This window comes from Sorex fumeus, unplaced genomic scaffold, assembly GCF_029834395.1.
Source record: "Sorex fumeus unplaced genomic scaffold, SorFum_2.1 ptg000149l, whole genome shotgun sequence".
Lineage (NCBI taxonomy): Eukaryota > Metazoa > Chordata > Mammalia > Eulipotyphla > Soricidae > Sorex > Sorex fumeus.
Window position 1 is genome coordinate 1,600,186 of NW_026606206.1, and position 18,441 is coordinate 1,618,626.

At 39.6% G+C, this 18,441-nt stretch overlaps 1 protein-coding gene across 4 annotated transcripts in view; it reads left to right on the forward strand.

Moving 5' to 3' along the window:
• Positions 1 to 18,441, forward strand: part of GLIS3 (GLIS family zinc finger 3) — a 544,874-nt gene that overhangs the window by 394,378 nt on the left and 132,055 nt on the right. For all 4 annotated transcript variants that reach the window (XM_056106925.1, XM_056106923.1, XM_056106922.1 and 1 more), the window contains 2 exons: positions 10,396 to 10,557; positions 18,259 to 18,369. In XM_056106925.1, coding sequence (XP_055962900.1) covers positions 10,396 to 10,557; positions 18,259 to 18,369 — 273 coding nt within the window. The remainder of the gene's footprint in view (positions 1 to 10,395; positions 10,558 to 18,258; positions 18,370 to 18,441) is intronic.

Here is an 18,441-nt window from a genome sequence, read left to right on the forward strand (position 1 = left end):
GAACTGAGTCTGAATGGATCTAGAGCTAGAACGGAGGTGGCGAGAATTGGGAGGATGGAGAGGATAGGACGGCCCTACCCGTTAAAGGTTTCTCCAACCATAGTTTCTCAATCCAGTTCTTCCAATTTCTTGGGATTGTCCGTCTATCCCTCTTTTGAAACCCAAGACAATGTTTAGAGAAATGAGAGTTCTAGAGATTGTTTTAGATATTTTTGAATGAATACTAATTTCTAAGATCTCAAAGATGGATTTTTCTGACTTCTTTTAATCTCAACTCCCCAATAAATGTCATCCCACCTTAATAGATAGAAAATAATTTCCAAATACTGAGTTAGGCTCAGTCATATAATTCTGAGTATACGTCAGTCTCCTAAGATGTACTACAAATGCAGGATTCGTGGGAGTGAGTTTTACCATCAGCAGAGCTTGATAAAGGGTTTAATGTGCAAGAAAAAATGTGTGCATGGTCCATCTGTTTAGTGGGAACTGGGTATATAGATTATTATTTAAAGGGTTTGAAAGATTATTTTTCTTAAGATCAGAGAGAAAAACCTGAAAGTCACCTTTATATAATGCTTTATATATACTTAATAGAACTACTGTGCTGATGTAAATATAATTTATGCATATGGAATTAAATCTTATGTTATTATCGTAAATGTGAAACTTTGATATTTCTTTAGGTATGTTTAGACAGAGCCTATTATTTGACCTTAAATATATTTCTTCTATTGACATGTGACTGAATATCACTCAGTGAAACTGATTGCAAACCTTTGAAATACACATGCTGTAGTTGATATTCTCAAGTTTCATGAAATCAGTGCTAATAAAAAAAACTTATTATTATGTTTAAACATCCCCAAACAGCCAGTTTTTCATTATTTACCCTCTTGCAGAAATAATTATTTGCTTGAAACTGTAGTTTTCTGGCAGTGTATTGACACAACATGAATAATATATGATACCATGTATTTGTTGGATAACTAGAAAGCGCCATATGATATGTTTTAAATATCAAGTCTATGCTGTGGAATATTCTTTTTTTTTTTGGTCGTGAATATAATGCCCATGATGAGGTTCCATTGTCCCCAGCCCCTTTCAATTGTTATAAACCAGACACTTGATAATTTCCATAAAAATTTAATGTGGTTCAAAATTTGGCACAAAAATAACATTTTTCTCTCTGTGTTGTCATGTGTGCTCAAAACCATTTTTTCCACTTTAAGTTTTTTAAGATGAATACTTATTTATTTTTTCACCTCATTTAGAGTACTCTTTCAAGTATCAACTTCTACCCATGTACCCAAAATGATAATATGCAATTAATTTGCCTTAAACTAATAAGAAATACATTTACGCTGTCCATTTAGGTAAATTTTGGTTCATATATGTTCTTAATCAAAAAGAAAGAAACACAACAAGGAAGTTGTATTTGTAAACTTGTTAGTTGAAGTCATTTTGTACACCAGAATAGCAAGAAATACATAGAATACTACAATACCAGAATCTCTATTACAGCTTAGAAAAACATTACTTATAAAATAACATAGTATGAGACTGACCCCCAAGGACAGTAGAGACAAGGGCCAGGAGTATTGCTTCTTGGTTGGAAACTTGCCTCATGAGCTGAGGGAGAAGGCAGCTGGAATAGAGAAGTCAATGATGGTGGGAGGGATCATTTGGGATGGGAAATGTATGCTGAAAGTAGGTAAAGGACCAAACGTGGTAACCTCTCAGTCTCTGTATTGAGAACCACAATGCCCAAAAGTAGAGGGAGAGTGTGGGGGAAATTGTTCTCCATAGAGGCAGGGGGAGGGTTAGAAAGGGGGGACTTTGGTGATATGAGAATGTGCACTGGTGGAAGGATGGGTGTTCGATCATTGTATGACTGAAAGTCAAACATGAAAGCTTTGTAACTGTATCTCACAGTGTTTCAATAAAAAAAAAATTTAAGAGAATAAAAAGAAAACATTACAGAGAGGGTTTTATATAAATTTTACAAAACTTTCAGTAGCTTCAGAAATTCTGAATAAATGAGTGCTGTAAGCAATATGAGAATACAAGTTAAGCAAATACACTGAAGTAATTCACTCATTGTGGCCTAACTCTCATAGTCTCATCCCACCTGCAGCCGCCCCTGTCAAACCTAAGGGCTAGAAAAATAAATCCATAGGATGTTCCAAGAAATATGAACGCAGGGGCCATCAAGAAAGCAAGGAGTTAAGGCACGTGCCTAGTACATGAGACTGACTCAAGTTCATTCACTGGATACATCACCCTGGGGGCTCCATGTATGGCCAGTGTAGCCCTGAGCACCACTGACATGGCCAGGTTAATTCCTGGAACTGTGCGGTCCGAGCACCCCCATATCCTTCAGCCCTGGTATTATTGAACTACAGACCAGGAAGACTGAGAATCGGTAGAAGGGGATCCAAGGCTTCCAAACATTGCTTGTGAGACCCCTAAAAGAATAAAAATTCAAATCTATGTATATATTGTAATATACTGTGACTTTTGTGTAAAAATCATTGAGAAATACTAATTTCTCCTAAAGTTAAGGCACCCCTCCAGCTACCCAAGGGCACAACCCTACCGCGACTTTAAGTTTCCCAGTGAGACTGATTTTACTCTGTTACTTGAAAATGTTATAAAAAATCTATTATTACCTTCTTTGCACCTAAAATGAAGCCCATCGGCTCCCTTTTTGCCACTCTGTTGTTCCACTCTGGGTGTCTGTCCCACTGTGCACAAGAGTCACACTGGAACCATGAGTCAGATTACAAAGCCAAACATGGAGACACGTCTGTCAGCGGTCCTCATCCAGTTTTTCATCTGAATGAAGCCAGAGAGGAAGTTGTTCTGTGTTAATCAATGTAAAGAATTCGTGAACTACATTAAAAACCTCAAAACATTTGAATCCGTTCCTTTTTCTTCCCTTTTTGCAACACTTTTTTTGCAAACCGATGTGGTATGAAGATTATGCTGGAGCATCCAGTACTAATAATGCACTGGGAACACTGACCACAGGGTTGCAAGAAGTGAGCCACAGGGCCCAAGGCACATGATACCAAAGGTGAAACACTGTTCAGATGTCCCAATGTGCTTCTGAATGTTTATTTAAATTTTTTGTTCCTTGGTTTCTGACTTTTCTGCCCAACAGTTTTTTCAAAATTAGGGTTTACTGTTCTCTACTCTTTTCCTTTGGTTTTGTCTTTGATTTGGGGCTACACCTGGCAGTGCTCCTGACTTACTCTTGGCTCTGTGCTAATGGGTCACTCCTAAAAGTTCTTAGCGACCCATATGTGACACAGGAGATAGAACCTGGGGTGGCCATAGACAAGGCAAGTATCTTTCCTGCCGTACTCTTGCTCAAGCTCTCTTCCAAACTTTTAAGGACAAGGTCACCTCAGTTTGGTTCATCAAAACAAACCTCTTCTGTATTATTTTGTTGTTGTTCTTGTCCTTTGTTTGTTTCTTTTGGTGGGGAGGCATCCCAACAGGTTCTCAGGAGAAAGCCAAATATTCATTGATGATTTTTGGCCAACAGTTCAATGCACGGACCCCAGAATACAGTACTGTTTGCCCCCTGCAGTATTATCTGGGCCATTCCACCAGTGTTGGGGGCCTCCCAGTGCTTGGGGACCATTTAGTACCAGTGATGGCAGAGAGCTGCCTACGAGGCAAACACTTTAACCCTTATACCACCGTAGCCATTCTTCTTTTAAAAGCCATTACATTGTGCATTTTCAATGTGAGTGTAATATGATTCCTGAAACTTTACTTGTCAGAGTATAATCTTAAAATATTCTGGAGCCAGAGAAATCTTGCATACCTCTGACTCTGGTTCAATCATTGACACCCCATATGGGCCACCAGAGTCACACCAGGAGTACTGCCTGAGTGCAGAGCCAGGAGTAAGCCCTGAGTATAGCTGTATGGGCATGGCACAAAAAAACCAGACCAAAATAATAATAATAATACTCTTAAAACAGTCGACATTTAGAAATATCACCTAGGGAACCCATTGAAATTCAGAATCTCAGGCTTCACCCCACACCTCTGAATCAGTTAGTATTTTAACAAGACACCAAGGTGACTGCTGTGCACAGAAAGCCAGGAAGCTCTGCTGAGTAGGGAACTTGGAAATCTAAGCTGAGTGTTTCTCTCAGATTCCGCACCTCTTCTCATGTATGTGAAGTGGCCCCCGGCCTCAACTGTTTTTTACTCTCGAGTCACGGAAGAAGCAATCTTTCAGGTACACCCTTAGTCACGAGTATATCCAGGATTCCAGTGTACTTGAACTCTTGGGCACACTGTGAAAGTCACCTTGACTGTATCCATGGCCTTAGGAATGTTTGCTTACCTTTCCAGCAATGCCTTTCAGCTCTGGTGTCTTTGGGCTGTAAGTTGAAGATGTAGACTTAGCATATAATTTAACAGTCCATTCCCAGAGCTGCACAGCAAATCACAGCACCGACCATTACTAATGGGATTAATTGGTCTTGACTGATGAAATTGTAAAAGCCATTTACCTCAAAGAGTCACAAACATTGAACTTTAATTGAAATCAAATGTATATTTTTAAAAAGCGTGACTAGCATCATAGATTCCATTCTACTTGGGTTTTGTTGACATTAGTGATGGTATAGAAACTTGATCAGGAAAGGTTTGCTGTTATTATTGCTTTGAATATGAACCTGTGCTTCTTAGCACTCTAAGTAGCTGATTAGGGGAGGGAGTAATATTCTACCTGATTATTGGTTACACATGTGGAATAAATCCTATTTTAATGGTGTCTAATGAGCCTTTCATTTTCAGTACCTTACACAAAAGCCTCTAATAGAAAGGGAAAGTAATATTTCAAAGGTCATTTCAATGCCACATAATGTCAACAATCTGTAATCAAGCCAATATATATAGAGATGGTGATTACAGTCCAGTTGTGATCCTTTAAATATAAAATAATCTCCTAAATTTGCAAAGTGGTACAAGCTAAGGGTCTCTGAGTTTGAGGCAACTACACTTTTTAATTAAAGTTTGTTACTTAAAAATCACCTCAGCATTAAGGAGATTTTTTCAAATGAAGCCCTATTCAGTGCAGTATTTCAAACCCCACAAGAATTAGTTGTCTAATTAAAGAATTAGAGATTTATGCATTGTTCTTACATGTGTTTGTAAAACCACTAAGATGTGCAAATGGAAAACAATGACTTTCCTTCGGTATTTTTCCAACAGGCATAAAATGAACACTAAAAATGTAGGATGTTTTGCTGGCCAGAAGGCCACTGCAGGAACTTGTAGGGATACCAGTTCCTAATCAGATGTCTTCCAGGCAGCAGGCTAAGAAGGCAGCAATTTAGTGAACACTGTAATCAAGTTCAGCATTATAAGACTTTAGTTTCCCATGTGCTATGTGGATCTCAAGCACACCCGCCTACTCTGGAATGAAGATGGTCCATTTCAAGCCAGAGGCACTGATAGTCTGTATTTGTATTTGTCTCTATTAGTAATGAGTCCGTTCTACAAGATACTACTTCTATCAGAAGATTTTCTTAAGAAAATTGATAATTATTAGACTATGCGACATCTCTGAACCCATTTACTCACGATCAAAACAGAATCTCATAGAGGACTTACTAAAACTCATATGGTGGGGCCCTACCTCCACCTTTATATCCTTATAGCTCTGGCATGAGGACCAGCGAAACTGTTATTCTTTTCTTGGTGGGGTGTAGGGTTAGAGCACGCCCTGTAGGAGTCAGGTTCTAGTCTTAGCTCAGTGCTCTGGAGTTGTTCAAGGAACTATGCAGTAGGAGGAATCAGACCTGGAACTTCTTTATGCAAAGCCTGTGCTGAACTCAATCTGTTGAGCTGTCTCTCCAGCCCCCAAAGATTCCAGGGCGTCCTTTTCCAAATAACTGCTTAAGATTTATCATTACACAGTCTGGCTATCGACACTGACCTTGTTTCATCTTCACCAGGAGTGAAGTTTCGATTTTTTTCACCATGTTGCTCCCAAAGCCCAACACACAGTTCTGTGCTTAGAGTCAGTATTTATAAGGATACAAGATGTAGATAAGAGGCCAAGAGATAGTGCAGTGAGTTCTGTGCTTGCCTCGCACACAGCTGACTTGGGTTCTATCACCAGCACTTTCTTTGGTTTCCTGAGTACCTCTGAGCACCCCATACTATCCCTAAACACAGAGCCAGTCGAAAGCCCCAAGGAACTACTGGGTGTGGCCCCCAAACAAGCAAACAAAAATTAAAGGATAAAATCAGTCTGGGTATATATAATCATTAGCATTTCTCACCACCGCTCTCTCCTTTCACATTAGCTCACTGCCTTGGTCTTTCTGTGTGTTCTTATTTTCTATCTCCTGCAACCCCCTTTGAGGCTGCATTTGTTGTTTTTTGGTACCCCTACTGCCTATGTCCTGCGGTTGAACAACTGGTGATCTCAGACTCGTTGATCTTGTTTTACATCCAGTGCTCCAGTTCAGGACGGTGAGGATCCTCTGTTAGGAGAATGGTCAGTTTTGGTGTAGTGATGGTTGATGGCAGTGGCGTGAGCAGTAGGTGGACATTTGACCGTAGATCTCAGAACGGTCTTGTACTTGAGGAACTTCAGCGAGACAGCATTGGTCAGCTCCAAGAAAACGCTTCCCTGTAGCCCTTGATTCCCTGGATTTTGTGCTTCATTCCCAAGATGAAACTCGCCCATTTTAGATTTAGCAAACTGGGGCAGGGGTGGGGGTGGGAGGTAGGGCAGAGGAATGAGAAGGGAAAAGGCATCCATTTGCCCAAGCACCCAAAACTTACAGTTTTGGTGCATTCTCTGTAATGATCTTTTGTAGCCCCGCTTATATGTTCGTTTATTTTTAATGCATTTGCATTTAATTGAACGTAAAAATCTAGAGGTAAAATTGCCTGAGGGAGAGGAAATTCTTGTGTTGAATTACAGGGTTCTTCCTGTAATGAATGATAATGATTCATTATGAAATTGTTTGCTTTCAAGTTTTATCCAGACCCATTTAGAGAAGTGAGTGGCACTTCCTTCCTCTCCTTGCAGCCCTTAGGAATGGCAAGTTGAATCAGGTATGGTGCCCTGCATACACCTGCAAGGGTTCGGCTGCAAGGCCTCCCACACAGCCAGTTGACAGTTCGTCATACTAATTTTAGTTCATGGTTTCTTCAGGTGAATGTCTGCAGCAAGAATAAGTATCATATATTTTAACCCACTGACTACCTGAAATTGTCTTTTTTTTTCATATAACTTTACTCTTTATCGTTCCCCCAGAAAATATTATGTATTCTGTAATTACTTCATATTCTGTCATCTTCTACCCTTTCTTCTTATGGTGGAAACATCTCACACAAGTGGAATTTCCATGATTTTGTGGGGAAGTTTGGGAGCTTGGACCACACCTAAGTCTATTTAGGGTTCACGTCTGGCTCTTTGCTCAGGACTCACTCCTGACTATGCTCAGGATGATACCAAAGATTCGAACCAAGGTTGGCCATGTGCAAGGCAAACATCTCAAGCCCTGTATTGTCTCTCTGGCTCCAGGATTCTCTTGATTTTATGATCATTTTTCGGTTGTCTGTTAATTCTGGTTCCTCATATTTTTCCTCTACCTTTGCTGTATTAAAAAAAAATGGTGGGGCTGGAGCAATAGCACAGCGGGTAGGGCGTTTGCCTTGCACGTGGCCGACCCTGGTTCGATTCCCAGCATCCCATATGGTCCCCTCAGCACTGCCAGGGGTAATTCCTGAGCGCAGAGCCAGGAGTAGCCCCTGTGCATCGCCGGGTGTGACCCAAAAAGCAAAAAATAAATAAATAAATAATAAATGGTTATGTTGTTCTGAGATAAAGTTCACTTCTAACTAATTTGCTTGGAAAACAGCAAGTTCTGTGGTCTTTGATCATGACTTCTAGAAACGGTAATAATAGTGAGTTGACTGTACCTTTCACTGGGCTTTTGTGTAGACACTTAACTGGAAAGCCTTAGGAATGTTGGTCTCTATGGAGCTTGTGCCTGATCAAATGAACAGTTTGAATTAGTTCAAGGACGTGTCTGACATTTCTCTAACCACTCAGTCGTAGATCCAGGAGTCTTGTTTGCCTAGTCATCACAGAAATTTCGTTATCTATTCTGAAATGGCCCTCCATGTCCATGCTGTTGCTGAACCGATGCAGCCTTCTACCCGTCCAAGATCTGCAGCGAGTATAGACGGGATTGGTTATGGGGTCTACCCTGTTCTGGGCATGTACCTCTGGAGCTAACCTCCAGAATGACGTTCACCCTAAGAATAGTCTTGCCAGGAACTAAGGTACAGCTTCAGTGTGCCCAAAGCCACGGGCTCATTTCAGACCCAAGTGTGGTTCACCAGTCAAATTAATTGAGCTCCAGGAGTTTGCTCCGAATTATTGTTTAGAGTAAAACGTTAAAGCAGAGGTTAGGTCACAGAAACCTTCAAGCTATGAATAGGGGGTTAACTCTGATTCCCTTTGTCCCCGAATTTGAGGCCACCCCTCTCTTGAAAAGCCGTTGATACAAGTCATTTAACTCTTCTCTCCCTCTAGCGACACAGCTTCATTTTGCTTTTCATCCTTTTGAAAAAGTAGCTGGCTTTGTCAGCAATCATCTTCTGCTTGGGCTAAATTTATTTTCGTGTGAAATAAAAATCAGGAAAACACCAAAATTATTTTAAGCAAAATATCAAAATTGAAATAAACCAACATATGTCTGTGAAACATGTATGACTCTCAATCAAAAATAAGTACAACTTTCATAAATTTCTTAAAATACCTCAGCATGCAAAATCTGGACAACTTAAATAGATGGAGTTATGACATATTCAATTATTCTTTCTACTTATTTCATCCTTCGCTTAAAGATGAAAATTTATTTAACCAAATACTGGCCAGTCCTCGTTTGAACGATGCATTCTACCATCTGTTATAAAAAGGGAAGAGAATTAAGGAGTTTAATAAAAGTTCTTAGAGAAAGGGTTTTATATCTGCTAGCTTTGAACAAAAGCTATCTTGAATTGTTTTTTTCCTTAAAATTGTCTTATCCACTACCCCTTCTGTTCCTCTTTAATAAGTGATGTTTTAGAATTTTATTTAAGCATTTTATGCTTTTTTCCCCTTATTTCTGAGTATTCTTTCAGTGGGGACTTACTCAAATAGAATTAAAACTATTGAAGTGGCATAAGTATTCTAAGGGTTAGCACCAATAAGAAAGTTTAAGTAGTATATCATACCTGGGAACTACAGTGTCTCCTGTGGATCCTCAGTATATTCCAAGAAAGTCACAGGTAAATATCACAAATATGGAGAGCCATGGTATGACATTAGGGGGAAATTGGGAAGGAACTAGCTCAGAGGAACATGGTCAGAAAAAGATTTAGAAACACTGACTAATGCCATCTAATCTTTATGCTAGCCTTAGAAGTTTTTCTAACACATTCTTTCTATTAGACTGTCACTTCAGTGATTAGAATCACTGTCACTTCAAGGATTAAAATCACTGTGACCTTCTATTAGCAGCTAATGTTTTGTTCAAAGAAGATATTACATAAATATCACCATTAATATTATTGACAAGCCAGTGAAATGTTTCTTGGGTGTTTTGATCTATCATTTTCAGTTATTGTTTTCATGAACTTGGTAATATCTCTTAAAAGGAAAATACAAAACTCTCACTTTATTCGGGAAAATAATTTAGCACTAAATAAATTATTTTTCCAGTTCCTTTTAAGGAGTATGTTAAAAAGTTTATCTCACTAGGTTTGGTTTCACCCTAAATGTTAACTGAAGGGCAGTCTTTGAGAGCTGGAAAATCCCTTAAGATACCGTGAAGAAAGTTTGTGATCTTAGTAACTGAGTAAATGTGACTTTTTTCATCTTATACTCTTGACTCTTAAGTTCACCTTTTCTTCTCATACATCACTCCCATTTTTCCTGTTTGTTTATTGTAAAAAGTTTCTTCCTTCCTGGCTTCTTTAATTTAGACCAATTTTGAAATGGAAAATTGTGTTAATTTTTTAATAAATGTTTAAGACACGCATTAGTGTATTTTTATTAACTGCACCAGATGGCTCACAGCAAATTTTCTCTGACATAAGTAATCACAGAAATCAGTTTGGGACCCAAATCTGGTATGGAAAGTGGCATGTATATTCAGTGGAAAAAATGCAGTTTACATAAACATGTGGATATTTTTAGAAGCAATATTTGTTATTCTATGGATTTCATTTTATTTCATTTTTTTTTGTTTTGTTTTAGCTTAAGTGCAAAGTAAGGCCTTTTTTTTTTTTTTTTGCCCTGTTTCCTGAACTCAAACTCAAGGCCTTTCTTAACCACTCCAAATTGTTTTCTTTTCACAGTTTGAAGGTTGCAAAAAGGCATTTTCAAGACTCGAAAATCTTAAGATTCACTTGCGGAGCCACACGGGTGAGAAGCCGTATTTGTGCCAGCATCCGGGCTGTCAGAAGGCATTCAGTAACTCCAGTGACCGCGCCAAGCACCAGAGGACACATCTGGACACTGTAAGAATGAATGGCAAGACTTTTCCAACTTCAGCACAGAGCTCCGGTGTCAGGAAGTGCCTGTTTGATAGCAGGATGATGAAGTTGTTTGCTTTTTTGGTCTGCAGGTTAGAAAGACAATGCCAGGGGCATCCGTGGACACTGGTAAAGGGCCAGAAGGTGCCTCATTTGACTCTCCGAGCTTTTCTGTAGTCACAGGTTCTAAACGTTTCAACTGGCTGGGACAAAGGTGCTTCCTGGTTACCTCACTGTACTAAGTGAAGTTTGTAATTATTGTGGTAGTAACATTACTTGTGGTTGTGTATCAAAAAAAAATCTCTAGAGAGTGGGCATTAAAATAAGTGTTCAGGGGCCTGAGTAGGCTGACCCGGATTTGATCCCCAGCATCCTATATGCTCCCCCAAGCACCACCAGGAATAATTCCTGAGGCCAGAGCCAGGAGTAAACCCTGAGCATCGCTTGTATGACCCAAAAAGCTAATAATAATAATAATAATAATAATAATAATAATAATAATGTGTTCAAATATCTATATACACCAAAATAGATCATCTATACTCTTGCTTCATTTCATTTTTCATTTCATCATCCTGTTATTCGTCGATTGCCTCGAGCAGGCCCCAGTAACGTCTCTTTCATCCTAACCCTGAGATTATATTCAAGGCTCTTTAGGAGAATGAGACCCATCATTGTTACTGGTGTTTGGCATATTTGGTACGCCACGGGGAGTTTGCCAGACTCTGCCCTGTGGGCAGGCTACATTCGATAGCCTGCAAGTTTGTCCAAAGTAGGAATGAGATAATAAGAAAAAAAACCATGATTTTCTTTGCCTGGTCCTTTTCTTCTTCATCAAAGAGTCAGAGGCAGCATATTGTCTTTGTGTAAACTCAAACAAGGACAGCACAGCTCTCTGTCTCTCCCGCCGCCCGCGTTCAGTAGTCTCACCCTGCTTCCCCAACCCCGGGGAGGTCGATGGCGATGGGCAGGCGAAGGAAGGAAACGAGGGCCAGGCTGGTTGGTCTTAGTCGCAGTTTATTCCAATCCTCTCTCCATCCACTCCCGTCTCTCTCCTCTGCCTCCTCTGCTTCTTCCTCCCCCATGCTACTTCATTCTCCTCAATCTCCCTTCATGCTCCTTCTCTGGAGTCTTGATTCTGATCCTGATTTCCCAGCCCACTCTTATAGTCTAGTTAAATCCCAAAGCATGAGGGGTTGGGGTAACAATTACACATAGGTGCGATCACAGTCAATAGGGATAGAATTCTTTCCCTCAGGGAAAGCCGCTCCTAGGACAGATCCTCCTTATCAGATCAATCCACCCTAGAGCGGATTCCCATGGGTGTGTTTCTCCTCTCCTTGTCCAACAAACATATAAGCATACATAATATAAATCTTACTGTATGGATACAGTATGGATATCTTAAACATAGAATTGCCCCCCTAGGGCCATCTCAATCTCAGACTACAGTGGTCAGGCCAGATAGTCTTTCCTACCCCTAGCAGGAACCTAGTCTCGTCGTTACCTTTGGATCATGACAGCATTTGTCTATGATCAAACTCTTAACTTATAGTTAAGAATCGTGGCACTTTGGCCTGGCCCATTTTGATGCCAGGGTAGCTCACCGCTTGCCCTGGGTCCGTTCAGCCCCTCGTCGGGACCCTGCTTTTGGGGTGTTAGGAACTAAGGGCAACTGAGGTTCAAGTCGAGAAAGCAGATGTCTGGGAGTGAATAATATTCAAAGCCAATTAAATCCTAAGTTACAAAGCATAATGTTAACGGTCTTCCTGTATCTATACAAAAAGGGCATTGCTTTAAAGTAAACTGTTCATAAGGCATAAGGAGAGGAGAAAGGCAATATTTCACTCATACATATAAAATCATAGATTTCCGAGGAATCTAACCTTACAAGTTAACAGAGTCTGATTAGGGGAAAAGCTGATTAACTGGTGGGGGAGGAGAGCATAGGGAAGAATTTACAGATAAACACAATGGAATGGAAGTGCCTCAGGAGCACTGTGATGGGTGTAACCTGATAAACCGAAGCTCCTTGTGGAGAAAGGGAGAAAGGACAAAGCAATGTCATCCTACAGTCTTCAACAGGTAAATCTCGTCTTTTGCTTTAGAATCCACATGGTATTTTCACATTTTGGCTGTTTAAGCAAAATCAACAAATCTTTCCCAAGGGTTCAATTCACTTTGGTGTCCTGTTCCTGTGTTAATAGCCACATATCTATTGACATAAGCTCTATAAGAACTATTTTTTTATTTACTTATTTTTGCTTTTTGGGTCACACATGGCAATGCAAAGGGATTATTCCTGGCTATGCACTCAGGAATTACTTCTGGCGGTGCTCAGGGGATCATATGGGATGCTGGGAATCAAACCTGGGTCAGTCGCGTGCAAGGCAAACGCCCAACCCATTGTACTCTCACCCCAGCCCCCTCTATAAAAACGTTTTTAAAAATTATTTTATCTTAATTTTCTTAGTGCTGCAACATTTTTTCTAATTTGCAAATACCTTTTCTCTGACTCTCTCCTTTATTTTCTCAATTGTATTGAACTTCCTTCTTATCATTTCTTCAGTTTTGATGCCATTTTCCGTACAGGACGCCAGGTAGATGATATGTAATTTCACTTCACTTAACAAAGCCATCAGGATAAATGTATTACACTCTTCACGGATCTCTTATCCCACGTTCTTGCAAATAATGTATTCATGACAGTACTTTTTCACTGTTAACATTCTGATGTCTATTATTAAACTACTCCAGAGTTTGAATTTTGAAAAGATACTGTTATTTCTACACACCTTCTCATACATATTTAAGATTCTTCTGGTGTTAGAGTTGACATATTTATTAAATTTTATATTAGTCTCGATTAGTCATATTGATAGAAGTCATTTTAGCTATATGTCACATAACCTTTCTAAACAGAATTACCTCCTAATATACATAAATGTGAGGATTTACCTAGTCTATATCCGATGTACAATTAGAGTAATATCTACATAGAATGGACCTTTCCTACTCTAACTGAACTGATTACAGTGATTTTAGGATTAGGATCAACAGAATAGAATACAGAATATTAAATGAATAAATTTGGCTAACAGCAGGATTTTTAAAGGTAGAAACAGGATAAAAGAATAAATTATGTTAAAATTCCCAACTTTGTATATCTAAAATGGTCTTAGTAGAATCCAATAAATTTTCCAATTTGTCATTAAACTTTATCATGGAAGAATGAACATTTCTGAGACAAGATTGTCTTGAGAAATTGCTTCTACTCTAGCTGGTTATCCGTAGTTTGAAAGGACTATTGTGAAGCTAAGTGTTACAGTTCTACAATGCCCTTCTTTGCTTGGAGCTAATTTTAGCTAATCAACTTAACATTTTCTGAAACCATTTGAAACTAAAAAAAAAATAGAACCCTGTTAAAAACTTTTGGGGAAAGCGAAGATACTAATTTCATTATTCAGTTCAGTGTAGTAGATCTCAAACTCAACTTTTTATTTTTAAAAATGCATGTATTTATTGCATTTTTGGAGGGGGTGTGTCTTCCTTAGCAATGGTCAAGGAACCTGGTCTATTCCTGATAACAGTCAGTCTACTCAGTCAGTTCCAGGGCTAAGCAATGTGGTACAGCTGGGCTCCTATGGTAGCACTGTAGCCCTGTCCTCCCGTTGTTCATCATTTGCTCGAGCGGGCCCAGTAACGTCTCTATTTTGAGACTTGTTGTTACTGTGTTTGGCATATCGAATACGTCACGGGGAACTTGCCAGGCTTTGCCGAGCGGCGAGATACTCTTGGTAGCTTGCCGGGCTCTCGAGAGGGGTAGAGGAATCAAGCCCGGCTCCGCTGGGCTGGCTGTGCGCAAGGCAAACGCCCTACCACTGTGCTGTTGCTCCAGCCCAGCCCTCCTATGGTACTTCAAACAGTTTGGGCCTTACCTAGAAGTACTTGGGGCAACATGTAATGCCAGTGATCAGATAAAGCTCATTATATGCAACATTTGCATCCTGGCCACTATGCTGTCTCCCTAGCGCCGTATTACATCTTTAAAAGCTGCTGATTTCCCTTTAAGATACAAATATGTCCTGCTTAAATGTTTATTACTTTTACCAAATTTTTTACATGTTTTAAAAAGATAAGTAAATTAAACTCAGTTTTAAAAGTAAACTGTAATGCTTAAAGAACTGCACTGTCTGTAGCACTGTCCTCCAGTTGTTCATCAATTTGCTCAAGCGGGCCCAGTAACATTATGAGACCTGTTGTTACTGTGTTTGGCATAGCGAATATGTCACTTCCAGGTAGCTTCCAGGCTTTGCCATGCGGGGCAGATACTCTCGGTAGCTTGCTGGGCTCTCTGAGAGGGGTGGAGGAATCGAACCCTAGCTCGGCCGGGCTGGCTGGGTGCAAGACAAAAGCCCTACCAGTGTGCTATGGCTCCACCCCAGCCCTCCTATGGTATTTCAAGCAATTTGGGCCTTACCTAGCAGTACTGGAGGCAAAATCACTGTAATCAGTTCAATTAGAGTAGGAAAGGTCCATTCTATGTACACATTACTCTAATTGTATATCAGATATAGACTAGGTAAATCTTCACACGAATGTTTATTAGGAGGTAATTCTGTTTAGAAAGGTTATGTGACATATAGCTAATGTGACTTCTATCAATATGACTAATCGAGACTAATATAAATGATTCATGATTCATTCATGCTAATTGTGAGAGAATTTTGGATAAAATCTTTTTCTTCAATTAAATGGATTCTTTGCCTCTAGGAAAGTGTTATTTCCTTTGAGATTGCTGAGCTTATAATTGTAACCCTGAACATTTTTATTGTTTTCTTTATTAGTATCTTGATATCTGAGCAGAAGAAATAATTTTATAGCACAAAAAGAAAGTAATGAAATATTGTTTAATGAAGTATAGCGTGCTACCCAATACTTAGGTATAGCACGGTCCTCCTGTTGTTCATCGATTTGCTCGAGCGGGCCCAGTAACGTCTCCATTCTGAGACTTGTTGTTACTATATTTGGCATATTGAATACATCACGGGTAGCTTGCCAGGCTTTGCCATGCAGGCGAGATACTCTAGGTAGCTTGCTGGGCTCTCCGAGAGGGGTGGAGGAATCAAACCCAGCTTGGCTGGGCCGGCCGCATCCCAGGCAAATGCCCTACTGCTGTACTATATAAGATAAAATGATCCATAGTCCAATACCACTTAGTTCTCCCTGCCATTGCCATTTTGTCATTAGGTCACTTGCTAATAGCAGGAGAAAATCAGGGCCAGTTGTAATCATGCAGAATAGTCAATCTTACTATAGAATATCTGAAAATGACATTAGCCATTCTTACCTTTACAATGCCAAGTAATAGTCATCATAATAAAAAAAATCATAATAATAGCACGTCCCTTAACCTTTTACCTGGCAACATCCTCTTGATGCTCAGAATGTAATGCTCAGTGCATGTGATCATAGGACTTCCAATAAAGAAATTGACTAGGTGCTCTCATAAGGCCAGCACAGGATTGGGAAGGATCTACCAAAAAAGACCCAGGTGAACTTAGAAATTATTGTCAGATTAAAAAATCTTTGGCCAGAAAGATAGTAGAGGGGTTAAGATGTTTAACTTGCATACAGATACCCTCAGTTTGATCACAGATACCACCAGGGCTGACCCCAGAAAACCAAGAGCACCTCTGAACACCAGTAGGTGTGACCGAAAAGAGCAAAAAGAGATAGAGAAAAGGATAAGAATCATTGCTACCCAAGGAAACTCATGGCAAGTAGCATCAACCAATAACTGATCACCATTTTGTAAAAATGGTTCACCTATTGTTTATTGTTAAATCCCTAATATATATATGTGCTGCCGAAGCGAGGACTGGAGCGATAGCACAGCGGGTAGGGCGTTCGCCTTACAAGCGGCCAACATGGCCGCCCCGAGTTCGATTCCTCCGCCCCTCTCGGAGAGCCCGGCAAGCTACCGAGAGTATTCGATATGCCAGACACAGTAACAACAAAGTCTCCAATGGAGACGTTACTGGGCCCGCTCGAGCAAATCGACGATCAACGGGAGGGCCTTTACCCTAATATATACCACAGTGCACATCATGATAGCATAGGAGCTGTTTGGTAATTCAGTTTGTCAGTCAGTGAACATATGCATAAAGTAATTAAACGTCGAATTCAAAAATGGGTATGTTAAATCACATATTCTTGAACATACTTTGTTCTTGTAATGAAAAATAACCCGCTAAGCTTAAATATGACTTTAGTAGAACAAATAATATAATCCTTGTATGCTTTGGCTCACACATGACAAGCATGTGCATGAAAACAGGAACAAAATTAAAGGACTGAAAAAATAAGATGTGGGGGAGTCAATAGGATAATGAATTTCTAGATCATGAATGTTATTTTGTAGACAGAGTGTTCATTCTTTTCCCCAAAACTTCCATCACGTAGTCATAGTTCTAGTATCCTCTGCAATGATATACTAAGGAGATTAGACACTGCTGATACAACATATGAATACAGTTGATTTTGTTATTTTATTTGTAGTTCTTAGATTAAACAGATTTTGATGTATTTTACACCTTGAAAGCCTAAAAGCTATGAGTTTTATTACTTCAGAAGAAATAGATGCTAAAATTTGAATCAGTATATAGTGTGGTTGGGGGCTGGAGCGATAGCACAGCGGTAGGGCGTTTGCCTTGCACGCAGCCAGCATGGCCGACCCAAGTTTGATTCCTCCACCCCTCTCGGAGAGCCCGGCAAGCTACCGAGAGGATCTCGCCCGCACGGCAAAGCCCGGCAAGCTCCCCATGGCATATTCGATATGCCAACACAGTAACAAGAAGTCTCACGATGGAGACGTTACTGGGCCCGCTTGAGAAAAATCAATGAACAACGGGAGGACAGTGACAGTGACAGTGATATAGTGTTGTCATTACTTACTCATTAATTCCTCTTTTATACCAAGAATATAAAAATAAAGAATATTCTAGGTTCATCTTTAAGGCTCTGAACAAAAGCATGGGGCAATTGGAGTAACCCAGATTGGTTTTCTTTGTACTCAGTCAATGATCTATTAACACAACTTGAGCTTAACACCAACCAGGACTCCTCTAAACTAACAGAATTAATGTTGCTTTGATTTTTTTTTCATGTGTCTGTTGCTTTAAACTTATTGTCTTTTACTCACTTTTTGCTAATTTTGCCTTTTAATTCTTTCCCTCTCTCTTTCTAAATCAGGTTTCTTCTGAAACATTCTCAGTCTATTCTGGACTTTTCTACAGCTTCTTTACCTGAACTCTAAAAGAGTATGTGTTTCATAGTTTCTGACTGTACCAAAGCTTGTTTTCAGGGGAACATAACTGTAAGTATGACTGGAGATGATAATATTATCTGCATTAAATAAATGCCCTAAAGATTTTGTGGTAAGCTTGCACAGTAATGTTTTCTCTTAAAAATCATCAAAAGTAGGCCATCTCTCTCTCTTCCTTGAATGTTTACTCTTTGTCTTGATGCAAACTTATAGAGCCTTTGAGGCTAAATGCATGAATATATTACTGAGTATTTCACATTAGGCAGTTCATGACCTGAAATCAATAGTCTTTGCGTAAATCTTCCTCGTTTGTCTTTATGGTTTAACCAGAGTTCCTTCTTTATTTCTTTCTTATTTAGAAACCTTATGCTTGTCAAATTCCGGGATGTACCAAACGCTACACAGATCCAAGTTCCCTAAGAAAGCATGTGAAAGCACATTCTTCCAAAGATCAGCAAGCAAGAAAAAAGGTAATATTTAAAAAGCATTTATTCACATATAAAAAAAAGAAAGTTTATGCGCTTTAAAATTTCTTCTGTTGA